Consider the following 14,543-nt stretch of genomic DNA (forward strand, 5'->3'; position numbering starts at 1 on the left):
AACGTGCCAGCCCCTGATGATTTGATAATATATTCTCTTAAATTTATCTGTGAGTGTATACCATCCAATGAGGACTGAAGACTAACATGGGGAATGTTATTGTGCATGTTAATTAAGCTTTACATCCAGTAGTAATTCATTGAAAAGATAAAAAATATATTAAATCTTAGCCAAATTTACTAAAAGAAAGGTTACAAATAATTAAAATTATGAAAATGGATGCATTACCAAAGGTGCCAGTGAAATATAGAAAATTCTATGACAATACCTTAAATAATTTTACTTCACTAAAATAGATTTTGTAAAGAAATGGATAAATTCCTTGATGTGTAAATGTACAAAAAATAAACTATAATGAAATAAATAATCTGAAGAGATCTATAAATAGTAATGAGATTTAAATAGTCATAAAAATTCTCCCCACAAAAGCCAAAGTATAAGACCAGATGGGATCACGTGCAGAATCTTACCAGAACTTCAGAGAAGAAAAATAATTAGAAAACTACAGTTTTTCCAAAGCACAGAGAAGGAAAGAGGCAATCTACTTCTGAAATCTCACTTCCACATATGTGTGATGACATGCTTGTGTGTCTGTGTGTGTGTGTGTGTGTGTGTGTGTGTGTGTGTGTGTTTGCATGTGTGTAGATATGTGTGCTCCCTCACACACACACACATGATGGGGTAGTGACAGACAAACAGGTAGATGAACAAAGAGACATAAAATGTTTTAATAAACAAAAATAAATAAAATAACTAAGAATAAACCAATCCAATAAAATGAATAAGAGCACAGAGGAAGAATGCTAAAGGGGAAATGTTTAAGCAGTGAGGGATTAAGGGAAAGAAGGGAGAAACCTGGAGGCTGGGAGGAGAATTAACCAAAATGAAGGTATATGAAGAAGCCATACAGAAATATACTATTTTACAATTTCACTAAAAAAAAATACAAAATTGGAAGAGACAGTCAAATACGTGTTACATGAAAGAGGAGAGGCTTGAAAGCACACTAGGGATTTATGGAGGGATGGGTATAAAGAAGATTGTGAGGAGAAGATAGAGAGTAAATTATGTAAAGTTAAGGATACAGTAAAGAAAAATGGAAATTTACTCGTTTGTGTGTTAATTAAAATATCTTTTAGTAAAATAATATGAGCTTGAATGGGAATCCCCTGAATTGGTGGACAATGCTACTCCCAAAACACATGACTCATAAAATGAAAATTTAATAAGGAGTGAGATACCTCCTTGCAGTTATTGTTCAGGGAAGCCTCAGAAGTTCCCAACACAGCACACACTATTGATAATTGTTTTCAGTTGCTCACCATAACTAATAAACTGATGGTAAGAACATATTGTTGAAAGCAACACATTTTTGGATTACTAGACATAGAGAAATTAATCTTGAACCAAAGCAGTAATGTCATATCTTCTGGATCATTGTAATTCCAGAGGCCTCTCTGTAAGGTAGATGGAGGGAGGAAAGCCATCAACAATCTGATCAGCACTGGGCCCTACGTGTTATAATACTGACCTGCCTGACAAAATGTATTCACTGATACAGAATCAGAACTGTTAAGGGGTTAATCAACTGCTTTCTGGTTAGATTTGAGGCTTCCTTTGTAGGAGGGAATTTATGCCTACTATGGCAAACCCAACATAGGTCCATAACTGGGAAGGTCATAGCTCAGGAAACTTACTACTTTTTTTTGGCAAAACAGACATGTCAAAATGTCTTCTAAATATTTGCACTTATATCCATAGGTTAGTGCTACTTTCACCTTGACAACAAAGTTTCTTTTTTTGTGGTTGGCTGTAGTTAATGCAGAGACACATGCCTGGTCAGAGCACTGAGAGGTGACTATGAGTGCTAACTGGAATATTGGTATCAACTCTCCCCTCCCTTAGAGTACAGAAAATATCACAAGAGAGGGGATAAAAAGAACTCAAAAGCAGGACAGAATAGTGATGTAAATCACTGTCTTCAGGACATGCTACCACTGCTGCACTTATGAACCTCCAGCAGCTTTGATCACCCGCAGAGGATCAAGTCATTCAGCCTTCTATCTTGGATGGGGAAATAGCTCAGGAGGCATATATGCAGGGAACTTTTGTCAACTGACGGCAGCTGTTGCAGAGATAGTTATTTTCTTTGGGGGTATACGTTACTAATGCTCTAGTGGATGGTGTACACCTATACACAGACTAGCAGGAATAATTGATTCAATGGGCCACACAAAGTATATAAAGGTGAAAGGGGACATTGTTGGGGATGGTCTTCAGGAAGCATTGAAAGGGGGTAGTGGAGGTGGATATGATCAAAATACATGTATTGAATTCTCAAAGAGCAAATAAAACTATTTAAAAATAAAATAATGCTTCTAAGTAAGCTGTATGGTGATATTTTATTTGTACTGAAATGTGATTTTATTTGTATGTTAATAAAGTTGCCTGGGGGTCAGAGCTAATAGCAAGCCATAGCAGAGCTCGGCGTTCTTGGTGCACGCCTTTAATCCCAGCACTTGGTAGGCAGAGCTAGGTAGATCTCTGTGTGTTCAAGGATACAGCCAGCATTGGAGACACACGCCTTTAATCTCAATACCAACCATAGAAAACCTGGAAGTCTCTACAGACAGGCAGTGATGCGGCAGTCATTTATTTGCGTTTACAACCAATGAGAAGGCAGAACAGAAAGACTATATAAAGACAAACACACAGGAAGTAGGTCTCTCTTTTGGAGAGGTCTCTTGGCTTAAGAGGCTAGCTGCAGCAGGCTGGTAAGGCTCTTAGCTCTGATCTCTTGGCTTTCTTCTTTGCATTGGTTCTGTGTTTCTTATTTAATAAGATGGTTGGTTACATCTACAAAGCTGTATCTCTCTCTTTCTCTAATACAACCATATGCACACATGCATGTACAGTCATATACTCCTAAAATGATAGCCTAAGTTGGAACACTTTAAATAGTTTCTGTCTCCAACTTTTGGCCTCTAACAATAGTTTATTCGTTGAACAAATAACTGTTAGCAGCTGGAAGTAGTCATTACATCTAATAGCATTTGTATTAGTGGTAGAAATCACTTGGTTAAAAGAAAAAGGAAGAGACATCCTCAAATACAACGTTCTCTAAAGGAGACAACATTACATTTAAGATAGACTTGTTCAAACAGCAACACTAGAAATCCCACTGTTGGAGCTCACTATAACTTTCATGCTAGATTTTAAAACTAAGCACTATTAAATAGAAAAATCAAAGATTAGAATAAATAATGATTACATAGGCACTACTGGGAACTATCTTAAAATATATTGTTTAATACATAATTTTAAAATATAAATATGAATAATATGTTTATAATGACTCACTGTCAAATCATAGAATAGTTTATACTAAAATATATGGAAACATTATGTTAAAATGGCTGCAAATTAATATATTTCACTTATGTTATGTGAATAGTTAACAATGTTATATAGATGAGGTACTTTATTTCAAATTTTAAGAAAAATAGTAATTACAATGATTGTAGGGTACTCCAAATACATAGTGAACATAGCAACTGAATAATTTCAAATGGGCTATCTCAGCTAGGCGCTCTCCTGATTCTTCTGAGGAACCTAACATTGGCAGTTCTTGACCAACATGCTCAGTGTTGCACAACTGGTGAGAAACAGTACACCTGCACATGTTCTTCTTCAGAATCTGAACCAACAGTTGTCCCATTTCCCAGATGGCTCTGCTGGGGAGTGTTGGGTCCTTGATTTTCCTGGAAGCCCTTTCTAGTCTTCTGGCAGGTTCAGTCATTTTGAGGGTGAAACTACATCCAGCTTCTCTACTTCGGGGACATCACTAAACATTGCAGTCCAGGCTCCCAACTCTAATATTAACACCTAAGCAATGAGTAATTTGATGATCCCTCCAGGCTTCCTTTAGTCACCGCAATACTAGAAACTATGTGTCCTTCCTTACCATTTAACACCTAGTGAAATGTGACCTCCTTAGGAGGGCCTTATTGACCATCTAGCTAATGCTAGCTCTTTTCTATAATTCACTCATCTGTAGCTCTGAGCTTTGCTGAATCTATGTTATTTCCCCCAGATTTATAGTTCATGTTACTTAATGAAGATTTAGTTTCTAAAAGGATAAGAGCCACTTATTTATTTCCCCTCTATTGGGCCAGAACACAGTAAGCACTTTGAGAATTCATCTTTAATCTGATTTGACACATATAAATATTTATGTGGTTTTGAATGAATTAATCTGTATAAATGTGGAATTCTTTATTCAATTTGAGGTTTAATTCACTTGGTAATTAGAAAACAAAATATAATGTACTAAGTTTTCAAAGATCAATTTTTAAAAGATCAAATATATGTGCCAAAAGACTACAATAAGACATACTGATAATTCCCTCTCTTCAACCAATACACATATCTAAAAATCAGTGAACAAAAACATCCTGCAATGGTTATTTCTTTACCTCTCCCAGTTTCATGGTATCTAACTAAATACTAATAATATCATTTTACTATAACACCCTTTAGAAAATCCAAATAGAATATAGACTAAGTATTTTATTTACTTCCAATTCTGTCTATGTAACAAATACAACAGTTAAATGAATGTCTATGGAGCAAAAGTTCTCAACTTTGTTGCAAATTATGTTTGCTTAGGTAGTTTTCTTTTTCAAATGACAGTTGACTGCCAGAGTCCCCTCCCAAGGGATTTTTATTCAGCATATTGAAGGTAGGGTCAACCACTTTATTTTTAACAAGCTCCCAAGGGCTTCTGTCTTTGGAGACTCTTCCAAACTTTTCAAAGTTTATTTAGATTAAAAGAAAATATTTAGAATTTGCCATATATCTGACAAAAGCACATTGCACCACAAAAGGCTACTCAGGCACACAGATAGCCAGGTAACCCCTTGCCTGTGGACCAACAACACTCCTCCAGGGCTCATCCAGCCTACCCTCATTCAGTCTCTCATCCTCATCACTGAAACATGGCCCATACCTCTGGTGGAAGCCCTCTGCTCCAGCAGAGGCCACATGTACACCCAGAACCTTAGAACCCCTGGCTAGATCAGAGGCCATGTCAGCCTCCAGAACTCCAGGCCTCAACATGGTTGGAAATACCCTGCTTGAAAAGATGCCACCCCAGCCATCAGATGTCTAGCCCTAAACTTGGACAGAGACCTTCTAATCAACCATAGGCCACACCTGCCAGAAGTCTAGAAGGGAAACAGAAATCAAGAACAAAACACCCATCCAACAAAGACAAAATCAGAAATCCGCATCTAGTTTTATAATCACCCCAATTCCAGATGCCTAGTCATCAGTGAAAGAATACAATCAACAACAGTCAGGGCAATGTCACCACCAGAGATCAACCATACTATTATAGTAAGCACTGAGTATTCCAACACATCTGATGCACAAGTTAAAACTAACTTTATGAAGATGATAGAGGTCCTTAAAGAGGAAATGAATACATCCCTTAAAAAGAAAGCCAAGAAAAGCAAACCAACAGTTGAAGGAAACCAATAAAACTCTGAAGACATGAAAATAGAAATAGAAGGAAATAAAACAAAAACCAAAGGAATTCAGGAAATGGAAAATCTAGGGAAGTTAACAGCAACTAGAGATACAAGCATCACCAACAGAATACAAGAGATGGAAGAAAGAATCTCAGGTGTTGGAGACATGATAGAAGAAATAGATACATTGGCCAAATAAAATGTTAAATCTGAAATATTCCTGACACAAGACTTCCAGGAAATCTTGGATACTTTGAAAAGAACAAACCTAAGAATAATAGGAATAGAAGGAAAAGAATCACACCTCAAAGGTCCAGAAAACATTGTAAACAAAATTATAAAACATCCCTAATCTAAAGGACATGCTTATAAAGGGACAAGAAGCTTACAGAACAGCAAATAGATTGGACCAGAAAGGGAAGACCAATGGCCACATAATAATCAAAACACAAAACATTAAGAACAACAAAAAATATTAAAAGCAGTAAGGTAAAAAAAAAGCCAGATAACATACAAAGGCAGATATATTAGAATTATACTACACTTCACAATGGAGACTCTAAAAGACAGAAGGGCCTGAAAAGATGTCCTGCAAACTGTCAGAGAGAACAGATGCCAGCTAAGACTACTATACCCAGCAAAACTTTCAATCACCATAGATGAAGAAAACAAGATATTTCATAATAAAGTCAAATTTAAACAATATCTGCCCACACGTCCAGCCACAAAGAATGTACTAGAAGGAAAACTCCAATCAAACAAGGTTAACTATACCCATAAAATCAGAGAAAAAAATAATCTCACACCAGAAAAATCAAGAGAAGGAAACTAAACACACACACAGAGAGAGAGAGAGAGAGAGAGAGAGAGAGAGAGAGAGAGAGAGAGAGAGAGAGAGATCACCACCACCACCACCACAAACAAAAACAACAGCAATAAGATGACAGGAATTACTAATAATTCTTTCAGTGATACCTTTCAATACGAATGGAATCATTTTCCTAATAAAAAGACTCAGACTAACATTATGGATGTGAAAACAGGATCCATTCTGGTGTTGCAGACAAGAAACACATCTCAACATCAAAGACAGACATTGTCTCAGAGGTAAGAGTTAGAAAAAGATTTTCAAAGCAAATTGACCCAAGAAACAAACTTGTGTAGCCATTCTAATATCTAACAAAATAGACTCCTAAACTAAGTTAATCAAAAGAGAGAGGGAAGCACACTTCATACTCATTAAAGGAAAAACCAATCAAGATGATTTTCCAATTCTTAACATCTATGCCTCAAACACAAGGGCTCCCACATATGTAAAGGAAACACAAATAAAGCATAAAATCACACATTGACCCTCATACATTGAGAGTGGGAGATTTCAGTACCCCACTCTCACCAATGGACAGATCATCTAGACAAAAACTAAATAGAGAAATCAGGGAAATAATAGATGTTATGAATGGAATGGACCTAACAGGTATCTACAGAACATTTTACCCAAACACAGAAGAATAAATCTTTACTGCATCTCAGGAAACATTCTCCAAAATTTACCACACACTCAGTCACAAGGCCAGTCTCCACAGATACAAAAAAAAAAAAATGAAATAGCCCCCTACATCTTAACAGACCACCATGGATTAAAGCTAAATTTTAACAACAACAGAAACAACAGAAAGCTTACAAACTCATGGAAACTGAGCAACTCTCTACTGAATGATGACTGGGCTGAGTCAGAAATAAATAAAGAAATTAAAGACTTCCTAGCATTTATTGAAAAGGAACGTACAACATACCCACCAATCATATAGGACACAATGAAAGCAATGCTAATAGGAAAATTTATAGCATAAGTGCCCACATAAAGAAATTGGAGAGATTTTATACTAGCAACTTAACAGCACTCCTGAGAGCTCTAGAACAAAAAGAAGCAAGCTCACCCCAGAGTAGTAGATGACAAGAAATAATTATACTGAGGGGTGAAATCAATAAAACACAAACAAAGAGAACAATACAAAGAACAAAGGAAACAAACAGCTGTTTCTTTGAGAAAACCAACAATTGAAAATCCTTATCCAAACTCACTACATGACAGAGAGAAAATATCCAAATTAACAAATGTAGAAACAAAAAGGGGGATAAAGTAGTAGATATCAAGGAAATCCAAAGAATCATTAGGTCATACTTTAAAAACCACACTTAAAAAAAAACTGAAAAATCTAAAAGAAATTGATAGTTTTATTGATAGATACTACTTGTTGATGTTAAATCAAGATAAGATAAACAGTTTAAATAGACATATAACACAGAAGGAAATAGAAGCAGTCATTAAAAGTTTATCAACCAAAAAAAAAATCCCAGGACCAGATGGTTTTAGTACAGAATTCTAGCAGACTTTTAGAGAAGAGCTAATGTCAATATTCCGCAAATTATTATATAACATATAAGCAGAAGGAACATTGCCAAATTGATTTTATGAGGACACAGTTACCCTGAAACCCAAACTACACAAAGATTCAACAAAGAAAGAAAATCACAGACCAATTTTCCTCATGAACATGGATGCAAAATTACTCAATAAAATACTTGTAAACCAATTCCAAGAACATATAAAAAGATCATCCAAAATAATCAATTAGTCTTCATCCCAGAGATGCAGGGATGGTTCAACATATAAAAATCTGTCAATGTAATCCACCATATAAACAAAGTGAAAGTAAAAAATCACATAATCATCTTAGTAGGTGCTGGAAAAACCTTTGACAAAATCCAACAACCCTTCATGATAAAAGTTTTGGAGAGATAACTTATACAAGGAACATACATAAACATAATAAAGGTAATTTACAGCAAGCCAATAGTCACTATAAAATTAAATGGAGAGAAAATCAAAGCAATTCCAGTAAAATCTGGAACTAGACAAGGTTGTCCACTTTCTCTATATCTATTCAATATAGTAATTGAAGTTCTTTCTGGAGAAATAAGACAGCTGAAGGAGCTCAAGAGGATATAAATTGGAAAGGAAGAAGTCAGAATATCATTATTTGCAGGTGATATGATAGTATGCATAATCAACCCAAAAATTCTACCAGGGAACTCCTATAGCTGATAAACACCTTTACTGAAGTGGATGAATACAAGATTAACTAGAAAAAAATCAGTAATCCTCCTGTATACAAATGACAAGCTAACTAAGAAAGAAATAAGAGAAACAACACCTTTCAAAATAGGCACAAATAATATAAAATATCTTGGAGTAACTCCAACAAAGCAAGTGAAAGACTTGTATGATAAGAACTTCAAATCTTTGATGAAAGAATTTGAAGAAGATATCAGAAGGTGGAAATATCTCCCATTCTCATGGATTGGTAGGATTAACATAGTAAAAATGGCCATCCTACCAAAAGCAATCTACAGATTCAATTCAATCCTCAGAAACATTCCAACACAATTCTTACAGACTTTATATGGAAAAAAAACAGGATAGCTAAAACAATACTCTACAATAAAAGAACATCTAGAGGTATCATCATCCATGATTTCAAGCTATACTACAGAGTTATAGTAATGAAAACCATGTGGTATTGGCATAAAAACAGACATGTTGATCAATACAATTAAATTTAAGACCCATTCACAAGTCCAAAAAGCTATGGACACTTGTTTTTTTTGTTTTGTTTTGTTTTGTTTTGTTTTGTTTTGTTTTGTTTTGTTTTGTTTTGTTTTTATAAAGAAACCAGAGATACAAACTGGAAAAAAGAAAGCATCTTTTTGGTGCTGGTTTTAATGGCACTTAGCATGTAGAAGAATGCAAACAGATCCATATTTGGATTCTTATAGTCCAAACAGATCAAAGAACTCAACATAAAACCAGACCCACTGAACCTAATGGAAGTGGGGAATAGCCTTGATTGCATGAGCACAGGAGACAACTTCCTGAACAGAACACTGATAGCATAAATCCTAAGAACAATAACAAATAAATGGAACCTCGTGAAACTTAAAAGCTTCTCTAAGACAAAGGACACCATCAATAGGACAAAACAGCAGCCCATAGAATGGGTAAAGACTTTCACCAACTCCACATCTAATAGCATGCTAGTAATCAAAATACATAAATAATTCAAGAAACTTGACATCCACAAATATTTATCCAATTAAAAATGGGGTGCAGATCTAAACAGAGAACTCTCAATGTGGCTGAGAAACACTTGGAAATATTTAACGTCCTTAGCCATCAGGAAAATGCAAATCAAAATGACTTTGAGATTCCATCTTATAACTGTTAGAATGGCTAAGATCAAATACACAAGTGACAACTCATGCTAGAGGGAATATGGAGCATGGAGAACCCTCCTCCACAGCACTCCAAGGGAGTGCAAACTTGAACAGCAACTTTGGAAACCAATATGGAGGTTCTGAAGAGAACTGGAAATTGTTCAAACTGAAGACCCAGCTATACCATTCTTGGGCATATACCCAAAGGACACTCCATCCTACCACAAGGACATGTGCTCAACTATGTTCATAGTGGCTACATTCCTAATAACCAGAAACTGAAAACAATTAAGATGCCCCTCAACCAAAGAATGGATAAAGAAAATGTGGTACATTTTCAACTGTTAATAACAATGATCTATTCTGTCTGTCTCCTTCCTCTCTCTTTAGTTAGAATGCCCTGCCTAACCTTATTCTGCCTCACCATTGGCCAAACAGCTTTATTTATCAACCAATCAGAACAGAGGAGACACTGCCACCCACCACTATGACAAGCAAGATGTAAAGATACCAGTAAGCCATGAGCCATGTGGCAAAGTATAGATTTATAAAAATGGGTTAATTTAAGATGTAAAAGCTAGCTAGTGAGAAGCCTGAGCCATTGGGCCATATAGTTCATAATTAATATAAGCCTCTGTGTGTTCACTTGGTTCTGAACATCTGTGGGACCAGGAAAACTTCCAACTACATTTGGCGTACCAACATGGGGCTCTTGAATTTCCATAAGGCCTAAAACAGCTTAAAAAGGGCTTCTAAACATACAATAATGGAGGCAAAAATAGCTTTCTACTTCATGTCTCATGTGGGTCAAGACACAGAGACACCAAGGTACAGAGATGCCATGGCATGCGGACTTGAGCTACAGTATGGTGAGTTCATGGCATATTGGCTTGAACACAGCATGGAGGATTCCTGCCACTGTGCAAAATGGCATCTGCAAGCTGTGCAGCATGGTGCATGGTGTTGGATTTAGCTTTTGCTAGTACAATAAAAAAAAAAAAAACAAAGGTTTCTGGGCTACATGCTGCTGGATGGAGATATGGGCCCACAACTAGTTTGCTGATACAAATTTAAAGTTGATTTTGTTATACTTTATGTATATTATGTATATTTCTACTCTTGTTTAAGGTATTATGTTTGTGCAACTCATTTAAAATTGTAATGTATAATTAAGAAATACAGATTAATAACTAGTCATCAATGATTATCACACTTATAGTTGTGTTAGTTAAGTTTTCTAGATAGGCATAGCTATATTTCAATTAGGTAGGTAATCTTCAAACACTTCAAAGACCCACAGAATATGGCATTTAAAATGTTTTAAGAAATTTGTCTTTCTGGACATTGAGACATGTCTGCTCCTGGCAGCACCAACATACTTCAGAGAAGATAATGGGCATTGAAGAAACTCATTATGGAGTTTGCTTTCTTTTTGACAAAAGTTAGACAGTGGGCAAAAAATTGCTCCTGTGTGAACTTTGACTGTACGTTGGACCCATAGGAAGGTGACCACTGAAGTTTGAAAGGTGAGATAGTCCTTCAGGTTCTTGCTTCACAGAAGAAACTGCCAAGACATTCTACAAGAAACAGGAAGAAGCAACTAAAAGACTCTAAGCCTAAGGCTAAAGATAGATGCCCCAACATTACACAGTAACTTTGGATGATTATCCAGGCAGCCAGCTGTCTCTGTCATTTCTGGAGTTTTGAAAGTTACTTACAATGCATTTCCTGTTTACTTAGGTAATATTATATCCTTCTGAGAACTTGGATGTAGTTGAAGACTAGTTATAATTTTCCTTGGTTATGATAAAAGATAAATTAGATATAAAACTTTAGACTCACAAATATTCGATAGATAGGATTTTTTTCTTTATGGCAAATACAAATAGACTAGGTATTGTAACTGTAATTCTTGCTTGATAACTATTCTATTATATGTAATTTTACTAGGTTAAAGTTAAAATCTTCCTTTTTGATTAGACAGAAAAGGGTAAGAGCTGTGGAATGTCATTCTGCATGCTGTGAATGTGTGTTACTCTGATTGGTTGATAATAAAATGTTGATTGGCCAGTAGCCAGGCAGGAAATATAGGCAGGATAAGCAGACAAGGAGAATTCTGGGAAGAAGAAGGCTGAGTCAGGAGTTACCAGTCAGACACAGAGGAAGCAAGGCAGAACTGAGAAAAGGTACCAAGCCACATGGTTAAACATAGATAAGAATTATGGGTTAATTTAAGTGTAAGAGCTAGTCAATAATAAGCATGAGCTAATGGCCATACGGTTCATAATTAATCATAAGCCTTTGTATGTTTATTTGGGTTTGAGCAGCTGCAGGACTGGGTGGGAGAGATTCATCCCGACCACAGGGCCTGGGCAAGACTGGAGAAACTTCCAACTACACGTGCTACAATCCACAGACCCAGACAGGCAAAGTAACAAGGAGAGCTCAAGGTGGGATGTATGCATCTCCATGGGAAGGGGAAATGTGTTTGTGGGCAGACTTGCGGTGGGTAGGGATGGAAACAGGAGGGTCCAGGACAGAGGGGGTGTTGGATAGATGGAGAGACAACTGGAATTGGGGAGCATTTGGAGGATAATGTAGAAACTTGGTGCTGTGAAAATTCCCTGGAATCTATGAGTGTGACCCTCATGAAGTCTCCTAGTTATGGGGGATATCAAGAAGAAGCCCACACCTGAGACTGTGTGGTTGTCCAGGAACCAGAGGCTGGGCACCTCAGAGACCCAGGATAGAAGGAAGTACAATTGGAAAAAAAGTCAATGACATGATGCCTAATATAATTGTGCTATGCTCATAGAACAATGCCTAGCCCAAAGGCATTGTCCAGCAACTGACAGGAGAGACCCACAGGCAAACCCTAGGAGAAGCCTTGGGAAGGCACAGAAGAGGGAGAGGAAGGATTCTAGGAACCAGAGGGGTTGAGGACTCCATGAGAACATGACTCACAGAATCAACTAAGGGCTCACAGGGGCTCACAGAGACTGAAGTGACATCACAGACCCTGTATGGGTCTGAGCCGGGTCCTCTGTATAGACAATAGGGTTGTATACCTTGGTGTTCTTGTGGGGACCCTGGCGAGTGAGCATGGGGCCTGTCTCTGTTGCTTTTCCTTACACGTGTGAACATTTTCCTTCTACTGCTTTGCCCCATCCAATATTGATATGAGGGCTTTTGCCTAGCCTTATTAGCTTGTTATGCCATATTTGGTTGATATGCCTAGCAGGACTGCTTTTTTTTTTCCTTTTGAAGAGAAAATGAGGATGAGTGGATCTATGGAAAAGAGGATGTGGCAGGGGGCTGGGAGGAGGGTGGGAGAACTTCAGTCTGGATATAATGTACGTAAAGAATAAAAATAAATAAATATTTACAATTTAATTATTGTTTCTTTATCAGTTCAGGGGTTCTACAGTAATCTGTAGGTAACTATAATGACTCATGAAAGTATCTTAGACTCCTTCTTGAAATATTGTCTCCATTTGCATTCTGCTTGATCCACCATCCCACTGTCAGTTCTGTAAGTAAAAATGGCTCCTTAGCACTCCCAAGTCCTTGAACACTGACTGACCTTTGTCCCCTCTGCGTATGAAGTCCACACCCAGTTTTATGTGACCTCATCACTACCATTCTATTAGTGTTCTCCTCTATGTGATTGAGAGGGCTTTTCCTTATTGGGATCAAGTCACTTGTTATTAGAAAGTCTTCAGTGTTGCACACGACTTCACATATGACTAAAATTTCTATTATTTTGCCTTGCTCCTCCCACTCTTACACACCAAATATAGAAGCCAATGGTTAACATAATGTAAATCTCAAATAACAGTGCTTAGTATATTCACTCCTGAGAAGGTCACACATTAGTGTTTTTATTTTTTTCCATTTTTTTTTTCATCACATCAGTAATAAAGTCAGTCTAGAAAATGATCTCTTTGTCCATTGTTCACTGGTACTCCTTGAGCATGTTCCACATTAGCATGTAATAACTTCAAATAGATTCTACACTAGAAGATAATAATTGCAAATTAAAATCCTAAATATTGACTTAGAGTTCTTCAAGTGTATCTCATTTTCTAAGCAAGAGAAGCCCAAACAAGAAATGCTTGAAAATTTGTCCTATGAAGACCAAATCTGTAATTGATATTTAATTCAAGCCCATCACCCAATCTAAACTGCTCAGCCCATTTTGTTCACATGGCAACTATTATGCAATAAAGGCACTCTTCTGCTTTTCTGATAAATTCTATTGTCTTACCTCCACCCCACCGCAGGCATCTTGCTAGGTCATTGCCAGTCCCAAGAGGCAGAATAGCAACTGGAGGGTGCTTGACTACATTGGCTTTTTCTGTGGAATTGGAGATGGAAATAAAAATTTTAACTCAAGTTCATCAATAGTAACAAGCAAACAAACTTACACTGAATAAATCCACAAAGTACAAGTAAATAGCAACAAGCTGAATTTTATAAATACGATTACAAATGACAATGTTTTTATGCACTTGTGGTAACTGACGTATTAGATAAATATACATCATATATCGTTCTTCAGAAAGTAGAAAAGAGCGTGTGTGTGTGTGTGTGTGTGTGTGTGTGTGTGTGTGTGTGTGTGTGTGTGATTGCTTCTGTTTTATCTTTATTAAAACCCCATGAATTTAGGTACATGAAGCACAGGAATACATGTCCCTAGAGAACATAGGTAGGGTCCTATATAAGTTTCTTTTG

General features: G+C 36.7%; 1 protein-coding gene across 6 annotated transcripts in view; it reads right to left on the bottom strand.

Moving 5' to 3' along the window:
• Dgkb (diacylglycerol kinase beta) overlaps positions 1-14,543 on the bottom strand; it is a 707,644-nt gene that overhangs the window by 400,515 nt on the left and 292,586 nt on the right. For all 6 annotated transcript variants that reach the window (XM_006983950.4, XM_016002476.3, XM_006983949.4 and 3 more), the window contains one exon: positions 14,077-14,166. In XM_006983950.4, the coding sequence (XP_006984012.1) occupies positions 14,077-14,166 (90 nt within the window). The remainder of the gene's footprint in view (positions 1-14,076; positions 14,167-14,543) is intronic.

Source organism: Peromyscus maniculatus, chromosome 14 (assembly GCF_049852395.1).
Source record: "Peromyscus maniculatus bairdii isolate BWxNUB_F1_BW_parent chromosome 14, HU_Pman_BW_mat_3.1, whole genome shotgun sequence".
In the NCBI taxonomy this organism is placed as follows: domain Eukaryota; kingdom Metazoa; phylum Chordata; class Mammalia; order Rodentia; family Cricetidae; genus Peromyscus; species Peromyscus maniculatus.